The 19,693-nt window shown below is 37.6% G+C and overlaps 1 protein-coding gene across 5 annotated transcripts in view; it reads right to left on the minus strand.

The window, feature by feature from the left end:
- AGMO (alkylglycerol monooxygenase) overlaps positions 1–19,693 on the minus strand; it is a 185,112-nt gene that overhangs the window by 161,453 nt on the left and 3,966 nt on the right. For all 5 annotated transcript variants that reach the window (XR_004495796.1, XR_004495797.1, XM_015620011.3 and 2 more), the window contains exons 2-3: positions 16,728–16,858; positions 3,445–3,596 (exon numbers count right to left, since the gene is read on the minus strand). Coding sequence is in view for 3 of the 5 variants with exons in the window: in XM_015620011.3 (XP_015475497.1) it covers positions 3,445–3,596; positions 16,728–16,858 (283 nt within the window). In the remaining 2 variants the exon portion in view is untranslated. The remainder of the gene's footprint in view (positions 1–3,444; positions 3,597–16,727; positions 16,859–19,693) is intronic.

The following is a 19,693-nucleotide window of genomic DNA, read 5'->3' on the forward strand; positions in this document are numbered from 1 at the left end:
GGGGAATCTGCTGAGGATATACTCATCAGTTAAGGTCTATTTTATGACCTCAGATGTAACTCAAACCATCAGCTCATATTGGCTCGGCCTTTCGCTGACAGGGACCATGTCACGTATCCCGCAGGGCGGCTGGAAGCCACCAGCGGACAATGGGGAGAGCGGCTGACACCGGCCACCGGGGCCCAGGCAGAACAATGCAGCTGCTGCGGAGGTTGGCCCTGCTGAAGGAAACTCACTTCTCCCAGGTTGTCTGAGGGGAGGGACGCTGAAGCAATGGAAATTCCCCAGCAGTTAAAGGAGAACAAAAGAAGAGGTGTTGGAAGCTGCTGTTAAGAAGACACAGCTTCTTCCAGAGCCTGACAGAGGAGAGGAGAATCACCCAGCTGACAGAAACACGCTCTGTTCTGCAGGATGTGATCCCCCAGGAAGTGTAAATTAAAAACTACTACCTTACAGAGCACCAGAGCCTTACAACTCCCCACTGTTCCCCACTGGAGCACAGGGTTGAGCACACAGCTGTTGCCAGGGACCTGCTCAAGCCAGGGGTGGCCCTGGGTCTGGCAGAGCCCCCCACACCAGAGCTGGTTACCAGACACTCACAGCGGGGACCTGGGCTCTGCACCCGCACCCGGTGTTTTTGCATGGATCTGGATTTATCTAGATTTCCCCTGTGATTAAAAGGTGTGGCTGCTGAAGAAATCAGTTTACAGAGCCTCCAAATTCCTTACTGCCATTGTTATTTGTCTGCAACAGGAGTATCCGGGAGGCCAGGACGCGGGGAAGGTGTGCTGGGGCTCAGCGCTGCTCTGGGACCACCAAATTCCCTTACTAGCAGGACCAACTCTACAAGGTCTCTGCACCTGGAGAGGAAACTTGAGGAGTAATCCATATATGCTAGATTAAAATACCTGGTAAAAATCCTCCAAACCCACACATATCCTTCCCTAAAAAAAAAAAAAATTTAAAACAGAAGCTGTGATTTTACAGCATACTTTTTTTAGTAGTACAGTCATAACGGGTGTTTTTACTGAAACAAAGGGAAAAGTTACATTGATTTATAAATTCATTAAAATGCCACGAAAAAGAGCAGTGTCTAAGTAGACCCGTTGATTGCCATGGCCTTTGGGTCAGACCCAGAAGAATGCTGGAGTAAGTGGTGAAACATTTTATTTTCTAACCTTTCAGTGGCTATTGCAAACAATGGAAAATACAAGTACATACTTAGAATAACTCTATCCTTTGCAAAATGAGATCACACCTAAAAATACTTCCTTTTGTTGCTGTATAACTTCAGTTTAGGATAATAGCTATTACATGCATATAGTGAAGAGGAAAAAATATCTCCTCAAATGCTGGGTAAAAATTTTATATTGCAAAGTAGGGCTTCTACAGAAGAAACTTTAAAATCTGTAGTGATTCAAGACAATTTCTGAAAAAAGCAGAATGAAAAATCTAGTTATTCATGAACAACATGAAATAAGGTAGTAAAAACGCCAGGGGATTGAGTTACCAAATTATTGCTTGCAGCCGAGAAAAGCTACATCATGATGATAATTCTTAATATCAAAATTATACCAAGTTCTAAGAAACAACTGAAAAATGTATATGAATTTTAGTTTTTCAGTTTGAAACAATTAGGGCTAGCCCACACAGCTTGAACTTCCTGGGATATACATGTGCTATTAATTTTTAATTTTGCTGTAGGATCCAAGCCTGAATCACCAGGCCCTGTCACTTTCTAGTGCAGAGGTGTGTTTTGTCTGCTTGTACAAGCAACTTTTCCAGTGCCCTTTCTTCTGAATTTGCAAAGATATTTTTCACAACGTTTTAAAACTATCTCCTTGAATTTCCTCAGCAACTTCCAATGCAGCTGACTTTTGCAGCTGTGTTGCCTTGCTAGGGATTTCGTCATTGTTTGACCAGAGAAGAGTGTTGGTTAAACTAAAATCTCCAGTTAGAGTGATTTTCTACGTTTCATCAGTTCCCTGTTAAGTAGCACAGATCTAACAGCAAACAATATTTCTGTAACCTGAAGAAGAGTAAATTAATATTTATTGAATAGCTCATCCCTGACCTTCTTAAGAGAAGAGCAGCATTTTCCTACAGTTTCTTCAACTCCATTACATATAGAATTGGTTTGTATTTTATTTTTAAAACACCAATTGAGATTAGCTCCAAAGTATTCCATCAAAAACAAAAACAGAAAAGAGGAAATGCAAAGTTGCTGCAGGAACAGAAATATATCCATTGCTTTAGAGAATGCAGAGATGGCCCTGTTCCCTTCTCTGCCAGTGAGAATTTTACCAATGACTCCAGAGAAAGCACAGCCAAGCTAGTGATTTTCTAACACTTGAAGGCAATTATTTTTATTTTAAAACACAGGAATAGCCTCCTGCTCTGGTGCAGTTCTCAGCCTGAGGCTGTAGCCCTGCCAGCACTGTTAATGTCATTGTTTGTGAAGCGTATTCCCAGTCTCTGCACACCCACGCAGGGCTCCCGGCTCCCGGCCGTGATGTCCCCCTCGACACATTGTTCCAGCTCCCCCTGCTTCCTCACCTCCCGCCCTGTCCCCCCACCATTGTTATCCCTTTACACCCACCCTGCATTGTTCTCACACCCGCCTGCCATCCCCACCTGGGAGGGACCTTTCCTCTCTCCCACTCCTTGCACCAGTTCAGGCTCCTTTCTTACCTACTTCCATATATTGCACTGACCTACTGGAAGCAAAGCATTCTCCCTTTCTGAAAGCACATTACATAAAGTATCATTACTACATCCCACAGCTTCTGTGAGCTGTGGGCACTCAGCTTTGAAAAGCCCAGTCCAAAGCCTCTTAGAGAACAAAAAGATTTTTATTTCATTGCTACGGACTTTAGGTCAGGCTCAGAGCTAAGATTGATAGAAAGTGTTATTGCATTTTCAGATAGGGTATAAAAGGCTTGAGCTAATATTTCTTTTCACTAGAGAACAGAAATATGTAATGAGACAGACATGTATGTACAGAAATGGCTGACATGATTTACACAGGCTCCATTATTTTGGCCACCTTGCTTTTTACTGCTCTCTAGTTTTTACATCCACCAGATTCTTTTGAAATAGTTATCTGTACTTTGCTGTATTTTCATACAGGTATATAGGGATATTGAACACAAAATTTTATGTACTTACTATTTTTTTCCTTACTTTTTTTTTATACTTCATGGTCTCTGTTGAACTGCTTCAAAATGATACTCCTTTCTTTCACAAAATCACGTTTTACTGTATGGTGCACTGACTGTTTTCCATGCTTAAAATTTGTCTTTCCTAACCCTTGGAAAGAAGAGCAGCTATATATGCTTAGAGTAGATTAAGTAGATTAGGTACAGAAACAAAAATTAATACCTTGTTTTATTAATAGGTAACTAATTTTGTATGTTCAGACACAAAAATCTTGTTAAGTCTTACCATGGCTCATGCGATGAAAGCAGTAGTATGCAAAGTCCACTCCCAGAAGCGTCAAATACCATGTCCATGGTGAGTCCCAGGGCAGTTCAAAGAGTCTGTAGTTATTCCATACGTATATGTAGCTAATCAACTCAATACTTCTGAATAAAACACTGAAATAGAGATCCAGAAATTTTTATCAGTAATTCTGCCAGTTTTAATTTCAGAACCTTTTATATAGTTATAATTTACCAGCTGGAAGTCTTTTTACAACACATAAAACCAGTTTTCAGGTTCTTCAACCTCTGTCAAGTCATACTACTATTCACTTCAGTGGAACCCTTGCTTAGTTTCTAAGGTTTCTAAAACTCACTCACCACCTCCTTGTGGCATTAAGTACGCTCAAAGGCTGAAGCACTCCTGTGCTCTGCAGGTATTACAGTGTTCCTGTTTTCCCAAATCTGGAAGAAACCCATACTTTCTAACTAGCAAGTCACAAGTGACTGAAGTGTAGCAGCAATTATGCCAAAATACTAATGTATTACATTAAAATACCTTGACTGCTTCCATTACAAGAAAAAATGTGGAAGGGGACAGGACTTCTTGAAGCAGTGAAATGTTTCCTCTGCTCAGCATCTCGCTTCACTTTAAAAGAGGAAAAATGCAGCAGGAGGAGACAACAACCAGTGCCTTTGAAAAGAAGGCAGAGAGAAATGGCAAGATTCCGAGAAAAGGAAAGAAAAAATCATGAATTTGCAAAGGCAAGGAAACCCACCAGACAGCAGCTCTTATTGCTGCTGAGTTCCTGGACTACAGGGACAGAGTAGCTGTCCCTGGGCTTACACAGGCTCAGCACTGAGACCAGGAGAAGGAGAAGAAAGTAGATTTGGAATGGGCAGACCAAACCTTGTAGAAACACTCCACAGCTACTCAGATTAACACAAATTTGGGTTGCCAGTCACACTCTCCTTTTAGCACCTACCACCTCATTTCATCAATTGAATCCCTGAGCTACCTCCAAACAAATTTGATTTTGCAGGGTAAGTTTTTGTACAAATCAGGAAGCATTAAACCCAGATATGAATGGTGAGAGTTTGTAGGCACTGGGATGGCCCAGGTGACAACTGGTTTAAGTAGATGCAAAATGGTGCCACAGATGCAGATAAATATATATGTAAACTGTAAATTTAGTAGAAGAAACTAGTAGAAGAAACGAGTCCACAGCAGGATTTATAGCAGATTCCTCACACCTTCTACTATTTCTACTACTACTACTACTCTTTGTTGTGTTGCTGAATATGTAGTGAAATGGTGGTGAACTGAATTGCATCAGCCTCTGAAAAGCAGCAAACAGAAAAAAAAAAAGGACAAGTAGGGGAAAGATACTAATAGAAAAGTCACAAATATATCAGTGGGTGAAATTCACCTCAATTTAGGGCCTAAGAGTAAGAAATAAGATAATCACACACAAAATGTAGTTCTCAGATGTTATGCTGCTATTTTTTTGGAGGGAGGTGGAAGAATTATCAGCAACACCTTTGTACAAAGTCCTGCAAGACTTTAAAAACTTATTTCATCTTCAACTATATTCATAGTTGAAGAAAGACTTCTGGGATATAAATTCAGGGAGCTTCCAAAGAACACTGCAGATAGCACAACTGTAGACACTGCCTAAACAGAAGTGGTTAACAAAATGCACAGAAGTGTTACAGCCATGCAAAATCCCAGCCAAAGGACATACTAACATCTCTGCTTCACTTTAGTTTCATCTAGAACTTCACTTTACATGGGTATCAGCTGAAAGATTCTCTGCATCTCTGTCCACATCTGCTCATTCTTGCCTCACTACCACTTCTCAGAGATATTTATTTCAATGCATGCCCTTTTTTGCCTATTTTTTTTTCAGTTAGATTTGAAATAGTTGACAGCATGGCCAGAAAAATACTAGAATCTGGAAAACTAAAAAAGGATATATACTCCTTCACCTTTAAAGACTTTTTTCACACATCTGGAAAACATCCCTGAAAAGTCTGGCCATGCCCTGTCCTTTTGGGCAGCTGCACTGAAAAAGGAGGGAAGATCAGCAAACATGGTTGTTTCAGCTTGCAAGCCATCCCCCGTGCTACAACTGAACTACATCTTTTTGCAAAGACATCCATTCAGAGCTTTTATACTCCTGGCATTAGCATCTCTTCCCATAGATGTTTTTATTAAACCTAGAAGAAAACACCTTGAGTTTATGTGGTGCTAGTTTCACTATTAATGAAGAAAAAGTAATCTGAAAAAACCAATCTCTCAATAAGAGCCTGCAAACATAATAGTATCACATCCACCATTTTATCCTGAGAGCTGAAGCAATGCAAGTAGTTGTTGCTCAGGAAGAAAAGAACTAATATTTTTTCCACAGCTAGGTACACATCCTACCTACAACTCAGTCCCACCTTTACTATAATCATGCCAGCTTTTCTCTCAAATACAACCAAGACACAACAAACCCCATGAAATTTCATTTCATTTTAGCAACTTTACCATGAAGAATTTCTCTTGACTAACAAGGACAGGTGTCTCTACCACTTCAAAAACAACTTGGCTATGCCCGAAGGTGGACCATACACAGCTGGAACATGTTTAATTTTCATAAGAGCTGTGTTCTATAAATATTTTTAAAGAAGATTATATATGTCCAAGCAGATTTTTGCAATTCACCTCATGAGGAATCTGTAAAGTTCAGCATAAATTCTCAATCCATTTTGCAACAGGTCAGAAGGGAGCTGATACTATTCAAACACAAAGAAATGGGCATTTCTTAACATCTTTTCAATGACCAGGAAATTTAAAACACCTCTTGCAACACAGAGTATCAGTTATTATTAGGTACTGTTTTCTTACTTTATTCTTCTGCTTTTATTAACATATAATGCCTTTGCAGTACATCCAAAGATGTGTGACCTGGAACATTTCCTCCATTTTTGATCAGCTTTCAGTATTTCACCCTCGAGTCCTTTTTTATTTTTCCACAGGCAGAGGCCAAGGTGTAAACCTTGAGCTAACCCTGAAACACATTTTTTATATATTCAATTTGCTGTACATTCTTTCCTTCATGCTTGAATCACAGATCTACAGCACATAACATTTACTGATTACTGTAATTAATTTAGAGTAATCCATCAAATTACTAGACAGTACTGAAGAAAGAATAGTTGCTTAACTAAGTATTTTTTCTAAATTTACAGTGTGATAGGAAAGACCAGAGCTTACATTCAACTGCAATTCAAAAGTTCACTTGGAGTTTTAAAGGTTTGTATTCCCCCTTTTTCTACTCCTCATGTTCCTTTTTCACTTCTTGAAAATACTAAGGGAACTTAAGAAAACTTCTTCCTCATTTAAATGTTGTAACCATAAATGTGACAGAAGTGGATAGGTAAGGCCTTTGTCATGTAGTCCAACCCTCTGCATAAAGAGTAATAAATCCTAAAAGAGACAGACTGTATAGAAAACTTTATTATATACATTACATAGATTTATCTTCTTGGATTTTGAACATTGCTGATGAAAATTTCCTTATTATGTGCAAAGCACACTTAGGCAAACTGTTGTGATCTTCAGAGTTCTTGTCTCCTTGTTTCTAAAGATCGTACGTACTTTAATTAATGGCAATAATATTTGTTTTTAATAAACCATTTCCCCCTTCACCTTCCACTGGGTCAGATTATCGCTTCCTCTAATTAAAAAAGTCCAAGAAGGAAATTCTGGGAGATGAACTCTTCATGTGGAAATGAAGATCTACTTATCCTAGATCCCTATGGGATAATGAAGGAGGAAAACAGTGGAAGAAATTCAACTGGAAGAAAAGGCAGCTGCCATTTCAAAGAATACAAGGTCCTGTTTTGCTTCCTCCAGCCACAGAGCCTGTAATCACTTCTTTAGGAAACTTCTTCCATAGTGCCCAGGACAGCCACCAAAACTGAAAAGGGTCAGAGACTGGAGCTGTTGTCTCTTTTCCAAGCATGGAGGAATAACTGTGTACCAGAAGTGAAAAGCCCAAGGAAACTGCCTCAGCTCTCACCACTACTGCAGTCACCACCTCACACCACACTGGGAACTGACCTGGTGCCCCTGAGCTAAAAACACAACCCTACAGCTGGACCTACAAAAGCTCTGCTCTCAAGGGCTGTAACAGACTTGCATCTTTGGAGGTCAGGCACAGAGGGAAGCATGTTAAGACACCCTGGTCACAAGGTTATATTATCATTAAAAATAGTGAGATATTACTAATACAGTTTCCCTGGGTTAAATAAATTCGGTTTTCCTAGCCTGATTCAAACTATAAAATGTAAAGTTTCTAAATGCTGAACAAAAGCAGTTTCTCAATAATTTTAAATTATTCAGACCATTTATGTAACAGCAGGATACATGAATAATTAAATGCTCTGTAAGGTTTTATTTCAGAATGGAAATCATAAGGATTTCCATTTCCAAGGATACTCATAGAGCTTTCTTTTCCAGATGAAAAACTGGCTCCAGCCACAATTGAAATAAACATTTTGATAACATGATTTCAGTAAAGAGAAGAAGGGGGAAGGAGGTAGAGAAGCCTTGAGAAAAGATCCATTTGTAAAACAAAGCAAATCTGCTGCAACTGAAATCCCCCTTTATTTCCTGTACAGGTGCCAGGTCTTGAACAGACACCCAATTTATTACCTTGTCAGCTGACTTATTAGGGTTGACACAAATCGAGCTGAAATATGCCTGACACACTGCAGTCAAGGCTTTTTTCACGCTTTAGCACAAAGCCAAACTTTCCACAAGGTGGAGGGAAAAGGGAGAGGGAGCTGTGGGAGTTCTATTCCCTGTTTTCTATCATCAAGATGAATATGATCTCCTCTCCCATTCTTAATATGCAAAACCAGTCATGAAATAACCCAAGGCTAAAAAATAATTCACCAAAATGGTACAGCTGGGAAATTATTATCAGGCTTTGGAAAACCCTTGATTACAGGAAATAGCACCTACATTTTGAGAAAATGTTCCCACCAGACACAAAAGCTGAATCAAAGCCTCTCCTCTTCCTCAGTATGGCTTTCTTCTCCAGCATTTCAGCCTAAACAATACAAACCTCCAGTTTTCCTCAAAGACAAAAGAATATATCAAATTCAAAATTAAGTAAAAGGGAGGTGACTCAGGTATCCCTACTAGTTGTATTATACACAGAATTGCACAGTATTTTGCCTGACAGAGCTGCTCTTTTATTCACCAAACCTATTCCTGTTCACCTTTTATCCTCTAATTTATGACACTAATATTAATTTACAGTAGTGGGTGGAATAAAACGTGAAACAACAGGTGTTGGAAGAAAAATAGCAACAGTGTCACTCTTTCTTATTATACAGTTCCAGTCTCGCTACATTATTCAAGTCACTTGTTTATCTTTGCTCATAAACAAATAAATTTTTAATTGTATCAGTTAAAAATACAACAGAGATATTTTCATGAGAAGTTCCTTTACCTTCATTGGTGTAATCAACAGTAGTAACTCATCATGCCCTGAAGTTATGCAAGGTCTTCAGATACTTTTAATTACATAGTATCTTTAAAGACTAAAAAGCCTAGTTTAAAACCTTCAGTACCACTAAGCTTCTGACATTGTAGCTTGTCCTCTTCTTTTATGAGAAGGGAAGTCGTATTTTTTTTTATACCTATTTATACCTGCCCAGCAGTAAATTCTATTCCAGTATCTTCCAGATACACCAGACTGGAATATTGTACAATGTCATCTCCTGCAAGGCAATGAGCCTGATTTTTCAGTATTTGTACAAATATCACCACATGAGTTTAATATAAATGCTTGACTAGGACCTTTTTCCAATTGAGGGTCTGATTTTGATCTGTCCTACTTGGTTGTTCCACTGAAATGAGCAAATTTGCATTATAGTTTAAGATAAGTTGGGAACAAGCCTATAATATTCTCAAAGGTCACATATAAACAAGTAATGAGAAAAGGATATTCCGTTCAATTCAAATTGTCCTAGATAGATTCAGAAAAACCAAAGGAAATAACAAGAGATCCTATGGTCTATAAAAATACAGTGAAATAGCTTCAGTGGAACATCATGGCACATTAAATGATGAAATAAGGAACAATATTTACATGATAATTTATATTGAACTCCTTTGGTCATACTCCTCTTTTAAAAGATAGATTGTTTTTGTTCATGATACACAGTGGTGAAAGTCTATTCTTTTCAGATCTGTAAAACTGTTTTACAGAATCATTGAGAGATATTTTTCCCCAGTTTTCCTTACTTCTTAAGTGTTGACCCAAGAAACTAGATTGACCAGCTCTAAAAATGCTACCCCTGTGCTCCATCTAGTGGAGTCCTGATTTAAGATTAATTCATTGTTTAGCAGAGATGTCCTTCGGTCAGAAGGGTATTCTATACAGAAGCAATTTCTTAGAGTTTTTTTCAAAAGTGTGTGAAAAATGACACAATTTAAATTAAACAAAATACAAAAAACATTAAATAAAAAATCTTCACAACTTCTAATGGATTTGAGAAATCACTATATTTTGTGAGCTACAGAGACTACTGAATTTAATACTGTATTTTTAATAAGGGAAAATTCAGTTCACAGTATGTATCTTCACAGAAAAACACAAGTATATTTGAAAATGTACCCTGACAGCTTCTCTTGGCTTCTAAAGATATGGCAGGTATAAACTGAGACATTAATTGACATTAAGAATGGGCAATCACCAAGCCACTTACTGGCCCCACAGTACAGAAAAAAGACCATGATACAATACTAAGGATGTAGAAAAATGTGCACTCTGTGTAAGAGGTTACAACCTAAAACTGTAATTGGATCCCTAACAGGTTTGTGTGAAATACAGCAATCTGTAAAACATTACGTTAGATAGGGACTACCAGTTGTTTCACTCAATTAGTTTGAGAATATCCAAGCTCTCTCAAATCCTTCCTTGTAATGCAAGGTAGCCTGTGTGTCATTTCACTAGAAAATCCAGAGATTCAAATTCTGTCTCAGGTCTTTCCTTAGTCATCACTGAAAAGTAGCACCGTCTCACTGGTATTCCTGTGTTCTGCCAACAGCTATGCCCACAAGTGCTCTCCAGCCTGCTTCAAACAAATGGAATCAGAGTACCAAAATTCTACAGCTGAAACCTCTGAAGATAAGGCTGCTGATATGACTGGGAAGGGTTCAAATGGTAAAAAGGGATTAGGGGAAGGAGAATGAGAGAGCAGGCAGGAGAGAGCACCTTTACTGGGCACAGCTGGACTTGGGTTTACTGGAGGACACAGCACAATTTACACCAAAATTATAAAACTGCACTGAAGTGATACAGTAAGGACATAGGAAAATTAATCCACACAGGAGTAACTAATTTACTTAGTCCCAATTGGTTCACGAATGCAAACCAGAGAAACAAAACAAACAAATAAACTAATTAGATTCAACAAAAAACATTCAGGTAAGACATTTATTGCCATGAGTTTAATTGAACTGATTTTGAAAATTCCCTTCCAGAGTCAGGCTTGCCTGCTGAAAATCGTATCAGATCCTGCTGCACAGCACTACCCCCTTACTGAAATTGTTTATCTTACTCTGACTGCTTTACCTACAGAAGATTAGTGAGTTAATTCAAAACCTGTTTCTTTGACAGAGCTGTGAGGGCCGTGACCTTTGGCAAAATGTGGGAACAATCAACAGTGTATATGGGAGAGTGAAGCCAGGAGGGTGCTTTTGTGAAGTATCTAACTACCTAGTGCTACTTGAAGAGCAGGAAGAATAGGTGGGTGAGTCGATTCTGTCTCTTCAGGCCTGTTACTTATTAAAAATTCTATTTTTTGGACATATCTATTGATAGTGCCTTAAACTGCCATAACTAGCTGCTGCAGGCATGACTGCAGGTTCTGTAGAGATGGAACCTAAAGCCTGACAGCTCTTGGCTGCCCCTTGTCCATTCCCAGACAATTTGTTTGTCTCTCTGCCTGAAGCAAATACCTTTTTGCTCACACAGTGAATTAAAGTAACTCCACTTGGGATCAGATGAGCACCTGAACCAACACAAGAGAAAGAGAGGACTACGTAAGTGAGTACAAGACAGACAGAAGTGCAGTAGCCAGAAGTTCAGTTGGTTTAAGGATATGGCATGGAACATCAGCTCCACTTCCCATTAAACCAGGTTAAGTGACTACCTTTCCAGTTTGGCCCCATCTGCTCATCACTGCCCTAAGTGTGGTGGTTACCAGCCCAGAGACCTGCCACCATAATTGCATGCATAGCTGCTCCCTGACCTGGCTCTGTCAAAATGAATGCAGCTGAGCTTAAACACCTCTTTTATAGTTCTTGGGGGGGCTTTTGTTTCTGCTTTTAGCAAGATCACTTTGTCAGGACCAGGTTAGGGAGCAATTAAACGTGCAGTTATGTTGGCAGATCTGAGGGGGCAGCTGGAGCAGAAGCAACACATCTGACCATGCTCTAAACAAACATCTGTCCAAAGCCTTAGTCAAACAGATGTGGATAAAAAATGTACCTAATAAGTCTTGAAGTGAAAATATAATTTATGAGAAACTGCATGTATCAAATTTTCTTTTAAGAAATGCAATCAGTAATTCCTGAGATTATAATTTTCTATAGTCACATAAAATGAAGAGATACTTCAGGAAACCAGCACATACTTCAAATGGTTAACTTAGCAGGCAAATTTTTCTCTTCTGTCAAGATACTCCTAGCTCCACAAGGTTGTGAATTACTCACACCAGCTTGAAGTAAGTGTATTCTAAAGCAGCTCTGCATTTTGTTACTTTTAAAAACTGAAAACCTCTGGTTTCAGATTGCAATTTTTTGTATGTTTTAGAGCAGATAACTCAGTAATGCTACAAAAGCACTGAATGTTTCTTGTCCAGTAACCCTGGCCACTCTTTTCCAACCCTATTTCTTGTTCTAGCACAAGACTGTGCACACACACAATAAGAATTGATGCAGGTTAATGCGATGGGAAGGTGCTGGACCTGCTTCCCAAGCTATTTAACCACAGAGCCACACAAATGCTGATGCTGGTCATAGAGGGGTGAAGGTACAGAGGGAGGAATGAGCAACCAGAAGTATCAGTCAACCAAAAGGTGCTCCAGTTGGGAGAACTGCTTATCTAAAATGTACATGAAACTGTCTCTCCAATCCAGCTTCTGAAAAAAGACTAATCATCCAGATGATGTAAAAAAATGAATAAACTGGTATAAATCAGAAACAGGATTTGTACTCCTTCGATTTAATTATTGCTGATGTGTAAATATCTTAAGATACTTAATAGCATGAACTATTCAAAAAGCATTTACTAGTTACATTCTCATGTTCAACAATTCAGAGAACTCCAACTTCCCTGATTCAAAAATCAAAGTAAATAATGTACACAGAGTGTAATATTCTCTTTAGAAATGGAGAAGTTCATTACAGACTTGACTGACCAAACTGCGTCACACATTATATACATATACACTGTACGACTGTGTTGCAGAACAGAACACTAAAAATTGGCAATTGAGCATGACCATAAAAAAACAAATGCTTTCCCAACTAGTTTGAAAACATATGTACCTCAGTTATCCCCCAAACACTTTTTGATTTGATTTATGTTCTGCTGCTTTAAAAGAAGAAATGGGTCTATATGAAATAATGCACATACTTGTAAAATGGATATTCATACCCAAAATAAACTTTCTCTTGGGAGAATATTTTTAAAGCAGCATTTAAAGTCTCTTGGCAATGGTTAGCTAGAAAAATTATTTATTTATTTATAATGAAAGTTCTCAGATTTTTTACCAACATTTAAGATGCTGGGAGTAAACAACACAAGTTTCTCACTTTCTCCCAAATTAATTTTCATTCCATACAACATTTAGTATATTTATACATGCAGAGGAATGCATAATAGACATTAATGCAGAGAAAATGATATTTAAGAAATGTACGGTCTATTTTACAACAGATGATATGTATGCACAAACCATTCAACTTACTGCAAGCTGTTGAGTCTAATAAGCATGAAAACAAAAATGTTGCCTTTCCTGATTAGACTTTTCCTCTTGCACCTACGTTTTCAACATTTGGCATACAAGTATCAACAACTGATGATTTGCACTTTCTCAACAGAAAGCTGAAGTATGAAACACTAAATAAATAGTCTGCCCTCAAGATACGCAATAGTTCTGTTATACAGACTGTGAAATGGAAAAAATACTTAGAGGCTGAATATGGTTAGTGACTCCTAATTTTTTCATTAAATGTAAAGACCTCTTGCAATGACACATTTGAAGCTTCGTTTTAACTAATAGACTGAAGCCACCATTTTAGACCCAACCACAGATTTTTTTAAGGAAGTGGCAAACCATTGCTGCTAGTTGAGAAAATGAAAATTAGTCCCTGGGAGAGGATACAATCAATGGTGTGTTAATCTAACCTTCAGCTGTTAATGATTTGCACTACTATTTCCCCTGATGCTGTGGGTTCTGATGAAATATTGTTTTAGCAGTTTCTGTCAACTTCCCCTACCTTTTTTCTTCCTGAAAGGGAAAGACTGAAGTGAAAGTCTTAGCAACAGATTTTTGCCTGTGCTATTTTTCCCCCTTTTTTTGTCTGACCCAGTTCTTTCACACCATAAAAGCACAAGACAGAAGGGTAAAGTGTTCTGGTTTTCTCAGAGCCTTTTTAGCCAGTCTGTTATTCACAACTCCTCTTACTTATAAAAGAGGTGTTACACTAAGCAGTCACCATTAGAATTGCAATATTAACACAAGATTAAATAATTTAGGAAGTCTGTATTTTGCCTGCTTCTTTCACATTCAGCCAAAAAGCTGAAAGTGTTACGGGACTCTTCTTTGGAAAGAACTGCTGAGGAGGGTCTGGTATTTCCAGTCATGAGAGCTGCACAAGCAACTTGGAAGAGACTTCTAGTGCTGGTGTAACAATAAATAGGTGTATCGATCTTGGAGATTTGCCTGACCCTGCAAACTTTTGAGTCCTTAAGGATCATTTGGTTCACTCAGCTGAAACAATCTTGCAAAAGAAAACTGCATAGCCAGCAAGCCAAATTCTGCAGCAAAGGACAGAGTGCCAAAATAATAAAAGTACTCAGCAACTTGCAAAGCTGCATTCCACACACACAACACTAGTTTTCTTAGCAAGTAGTTCTTCCAGGAATGAGTATATCTCAAGTGTTTCAGTATTCTCAAAATAAAGCAAACAGGACTTGCAAAACCATTAAAACTTACTTTACATGTATCTCAGGCCCCTTGTTTAACTTAATCAGTTCTGAATATTTAAGATGAATAAAGGTAAATATTCAGCAAGGTAAGCCTGTTAAGTTTAAAAAATCTGGGTTAAGCTGAAGAAATGTTATTTGATCTATTTCAATATTAGCTTTGTGCAGACTACAGTAATCCATTATCAGGGCTGTGTGTTGCTGCACACAGATCTAATCTGTTAATAAATATTTAATAATTAATAAAACATATTGAAAAGATGAATGTTGCTCCTTCAAGATCATTCTCACAGGTCATTAAAAATGGTTTGAACATAGGTAGTACGCTACCTGTAAAAATAAGTTCACAAAATTCTCAAATAACAGACATAACTTTGTTTGAAGACATAACTTTATAGCTGAGTATTTCTCATATTGAAAGCTCATGCCTCTCATTTTCAGATATTTGAAGAGTTTTGGAGTATGTCTTTAAAAGATTTCATCAGGGATATTTACTACAGATAATTAACATAATCAATCACAAACTGTCTTTGTACCTAATGGAGCTTGTCAAAGATTGTATTGATTAGAAAGTTTAAAAAAAATCAACCAAATGGCAAATAATCAATAGATTACAAAGAGGGTAATTTACACATTTCACAAAATGAGTTCTACTAGCCAGAAGGGATAATTTTTTGTTACTGTTGCTATACTCTTTTAACGTACTCGATCAAGAACCTGGATTGAAAGAAAAGATTTCTAGTAAAATTTGCAGTGACATAAACCAGGGACCTCTAGGTAACAAAGACAACTTTTCATGGATTCAGGCTACTTCAGGAGTACCAAATGTATAATCCATGTATTTCTATGTGACCAAATATAAGAACATATTGCCTATGAATGAGGAATGTAAGCCACAGAATCCAAAAAAGTATTCAGGGATGAAAGATGGCTCAAAGGATCTGGGATATATAAAGGGAGGAACAACAAGTAGAAATAGAGAACAAATGACTTCATTATTTGGCACCGATGTAGTAATTTTTGAAATATGGAGTGCACTTGAGACATCAACACTAAGAAGGCTGAAAAACTGCAGAAGATTCTGAAAAAGAAATGGAGGAATAATTGAAAAACTAGCAAATACACATATAGTCAAACTCAAAAACAAACTTTTCTTCTTATAATGAAGAGATTATATGCAATTTAATGGTAATCTGAAAATTCATACATGGGGAATAGAAACATAATCCCATTTGAAAAGAAAAGGTGCAATAATATCTATCATCTAGAAGCTCATATCATGCAAAGGCATATCTAAAACATGGTATTACTTGTAAGTAACTAAAGTTTCTGGAAAACACTTAGAGGAATTTATATAAAAAATTTGCTGCATTTTTTTTCACTGAGATTCACAGTTAATCCACAGTGGCTATTTATTTAAAATAACTGCTCACCAAACTAATTCAGGTAAATCTTATAGCCCTTACATTGAAGCATAAATTAATTATATGATCATGTTTGCAACAATTCTCTCAGGAATTAAAATCCTTTGAAGTCAAACGTAAGATTACAACTGTGTTCAAAGAACTTTGGATCACATGCATATTCTATTGATCTGGTTATATGCACACAGTTTCATTTTTAAAGGCTAACAAAAGTAATAGATTGATTTGTTGGTTTTGTTATCTTCTTTCTGTATTATAATGAAAGAAAACCCAGAATCTAAAACTAGTCTAACATAAGCTAAAGTCGAGTTAGGTGAAGTCCCAGGAACAGAAAAAGATGACAGAAAGGTCCAGTGCAGATTAGTATAACTGATGATAAATTGGTAGTGTGGAGCTGGTCAACATCCTGTAAGAATCATATTTAGCCTTGAAGATTAGAAAGATTTTATACACGTCACTAAAATTTAATTGCAAAAAGAAAGGTCCAGATGCCTTGTTTAATCATTTTGGATTAGCAATAACAACTTCAATACATAATTCTATTTTCTTCCTTCTTAGTTATTAAAACCCAAACCATCTCAAGATTGTATTCATATACTCACTCTGGTAGTCGGGACAGGATGCCTAAGGAAAGAGAACTTATGCCATCATTGATCCGACCTGGCAGCTTACGCTTCCGAATCCAGCTGACAGCAAACTCCAGCCCAATAAAAGTAATGAAGAATGGAATACTCTAAAAATAGTTAAAAAAAAAAAAAAGAAAGTCACAACAAAATAAAATTAGATACACTTTTCCCAACAGCATTTTATGCAGTGAGATGCTTTTCAGATTGGCTGGCACTTTAGTAGCTACTCCATGACTCCTGTAATAAAGCTCCATGTGCACCTTAAAAATCAGAAAAACCAAGGCTACCATTTAATCCACAACACCAGCATAAATCTATTGCAGTAACCTCCTCCCACTGTGTTTTCTTTTGTATATTCTGCAATTAACTCAAACATCAGAACAAAACACAAGAACATCACAACAAAAGTCTTTCCAAACATATATTCCTCATATTTAAGTAAATCATTGAGAGCAACAATATTTGTGGACTCCTCCAACCACAAAGTAGAACAGAATCTGTTTTGGATGTGATATTGTAAGAAGTTTTTTGAGCGTTTTCAGCCACTGAATTTGGCATCCAACATTATTATCTGAAAGACACAGTAAAGTCAGTTTCTTTCTACTTGGCATTTCTACTGCCATACTTTTCACTGCAGACAACAGCTCTTCTGTATGTGCTTTCATCAGTTAACTCAGTAATTATGCAGCCATTTCCAGTTTGGGCCATACACCATGTTCTCCTCCCAGACCAAGTGACAATGATACAATGTTCATCTTTTTCTCTGGGATTGTACTGACTGCAAAATAGTTTTCTGCCTTTCTGCAGAAAAGTATAATGTTGAACAAAACTGAAACATTCCTCACTCACAACACTGCTTTAGTTTAGGATTCAATTCTCACTGTCCATCTTCTATCCCAGATCAATTGGCAAGCTGAAAATGCACAGCAACAGCACCCATTAGTAAAAGGTGTGGCTATAACTGGTGGTAGGACAGGTAACATTTTAGTGACATCATTTATTATCATCAGACTGTCACACCTGTTCTCAATTTTTTATCATCTCAGGCAACTAGAAAAAAGCTTTAGTAAGTGGTAGAGCATATTTATTTTGCTGACACTGGAGTCCTATCAGCCTTTGCACTTCACGTGTGGAAGGAATTAGGCAGTGGCAGCGTTTTAGCCATCACCACCAAAATCTAGAAGTGGCAAAGAAAATGGGAAGGAGTCATCAGATCTCCCTGCATGCAAACATTCCTTCAACAGCCACCCTTGCTCTGTAGAAAACTTTTAGGTGACCTTTGAGACATTTAGACAACTGCTCTTTGATTATATTAAGGCATAAAATTCCATGTTTTGCAGGGCAAGAGAAATGCAAGAGCAGTTCTGCACCACTCCGGGAGGCACCACACTCCCATACTTACCCTGTAAGTTTTCTGCTGCTTCTGCTCCCTTCAAACAACCTGCAAATACCTACAGCATCACTGCCTGGAACCCTTCAAACTGCACTGCTGTAGAAGAGAGGCTGGTCCTGCCCATACAACATTTTAACAGAAGCACGCTGTCTCTGCAAATGCCATTGCACTTTGGAGGGTGCTCATTTTTGTTGCCAAGTGAGACACGATTTGAGAATTCCTGCTAGGCTGGGACACTAAAGAGACTAAGATGGATACAGACCAGATTGCTCAGTTGAAGAAGAATTGGATGATTCAAACCATGCAAACAGCAAGAGATTTATAGCGTCTAGAAAATGTGAAAGTTCATAAACTTCAGCAGCACAGGGTTAGGTTACAATAACAGATGAACAGAGATTAATATCAACATGACACTTTTTAATTTAGGTGCCTAGCTTACTATGTAACAGCATTTTAGGCATCTAAAATGTTTGTGATAGGCAGCAACTGATGATATAAAGAACTAGAAAGCAAGGGAAGACCCATGCATAAAGCCTAAACAGCACCCAAGAAAACCAATGTGGTAAATCTTTCAATATTTGGAATAAATAAGAAATAATATAATAATAAAATATATTATAAAAGAGAATAATAAAAAAATAAGAAAATCCTAAAGCCTTCCATTTGAAATCAATGAAACATTCTAGTAAAATATAAACACTCCTTGTTTTGCTCTCTATAGCTGCTTCATTTCTCACTAGATAAGACTTCAATGTACTTTTCCTAAGTGATATAATCAAATAATAAATTCCTAACTTAGCAAAACAAAGCTTGATAATTACAGCTGTACACTCCAGCAGAGGAAAGAGAGGTTTAATAAGAAAAACTACAAAACACTTAATGACAATATTAAGAGGCAGTTCTAGCACACACTACAAGAAGTTTTAAGGTACAGAACAGCAGAAGCTGCAGAGTAAATTGAATGGGCTCAGAACAGAGACCGTTAAGTGCTTTATTCATGAAATAAAAACAGTTAATAGGAAATGTACAATGTCTGTATTCCATGTGATGATTCATTTTACCTAGCAACCTCTGAAACAGTTGAAATACTTGACTTTATTTTACTGTACACCATTATAACTTCTGTCTTATTGACTTCATTAAATATTTTCCTCCCACTGTGAAGCTGTGAAACAGCCAAGCATTTGGCACCACTTTTTGACTCACAAATGGAGAGTATCATAGCAAGGAGGATAACGAAACATTCAGCCATCTTTAACCTCCTGCTTGTCAAGGAGATTGTAAAAGGAAAGATTAATGGCATACCCCTTGCTATCTAAGAAATCACTACATCTCTCATACACCAACATTAAGTTTGGTCCAAAGCAGATCAATGGGATCAACTACACCAAGGCTAGATCAATGGGATCAACTACACCAAGGCTAGTATCTATTATTTATGTGACTATGACAGCTATTGTCATGGAGAATGAAAAGGCATTCCCTGACCCAAACAGCCCACAGTGTAAGAATGAGATGTAATGCAACAGAAGAAGAAAGCAAATAATTG

Source organism: Parus major, chromosome 2 (assembly GCF_001522545.3).
Source record: "Parus major isolate Abel chromosome 2, Parus_major1.1, whole genome shotgun sequence".
In the NCBI taxonomy this organism is placed as follows: domain Eukaryota; kingdom Metazoa; phylum Chordata; class Aves; order Passeriformes; family Paridae; genus Parus; species Parus major.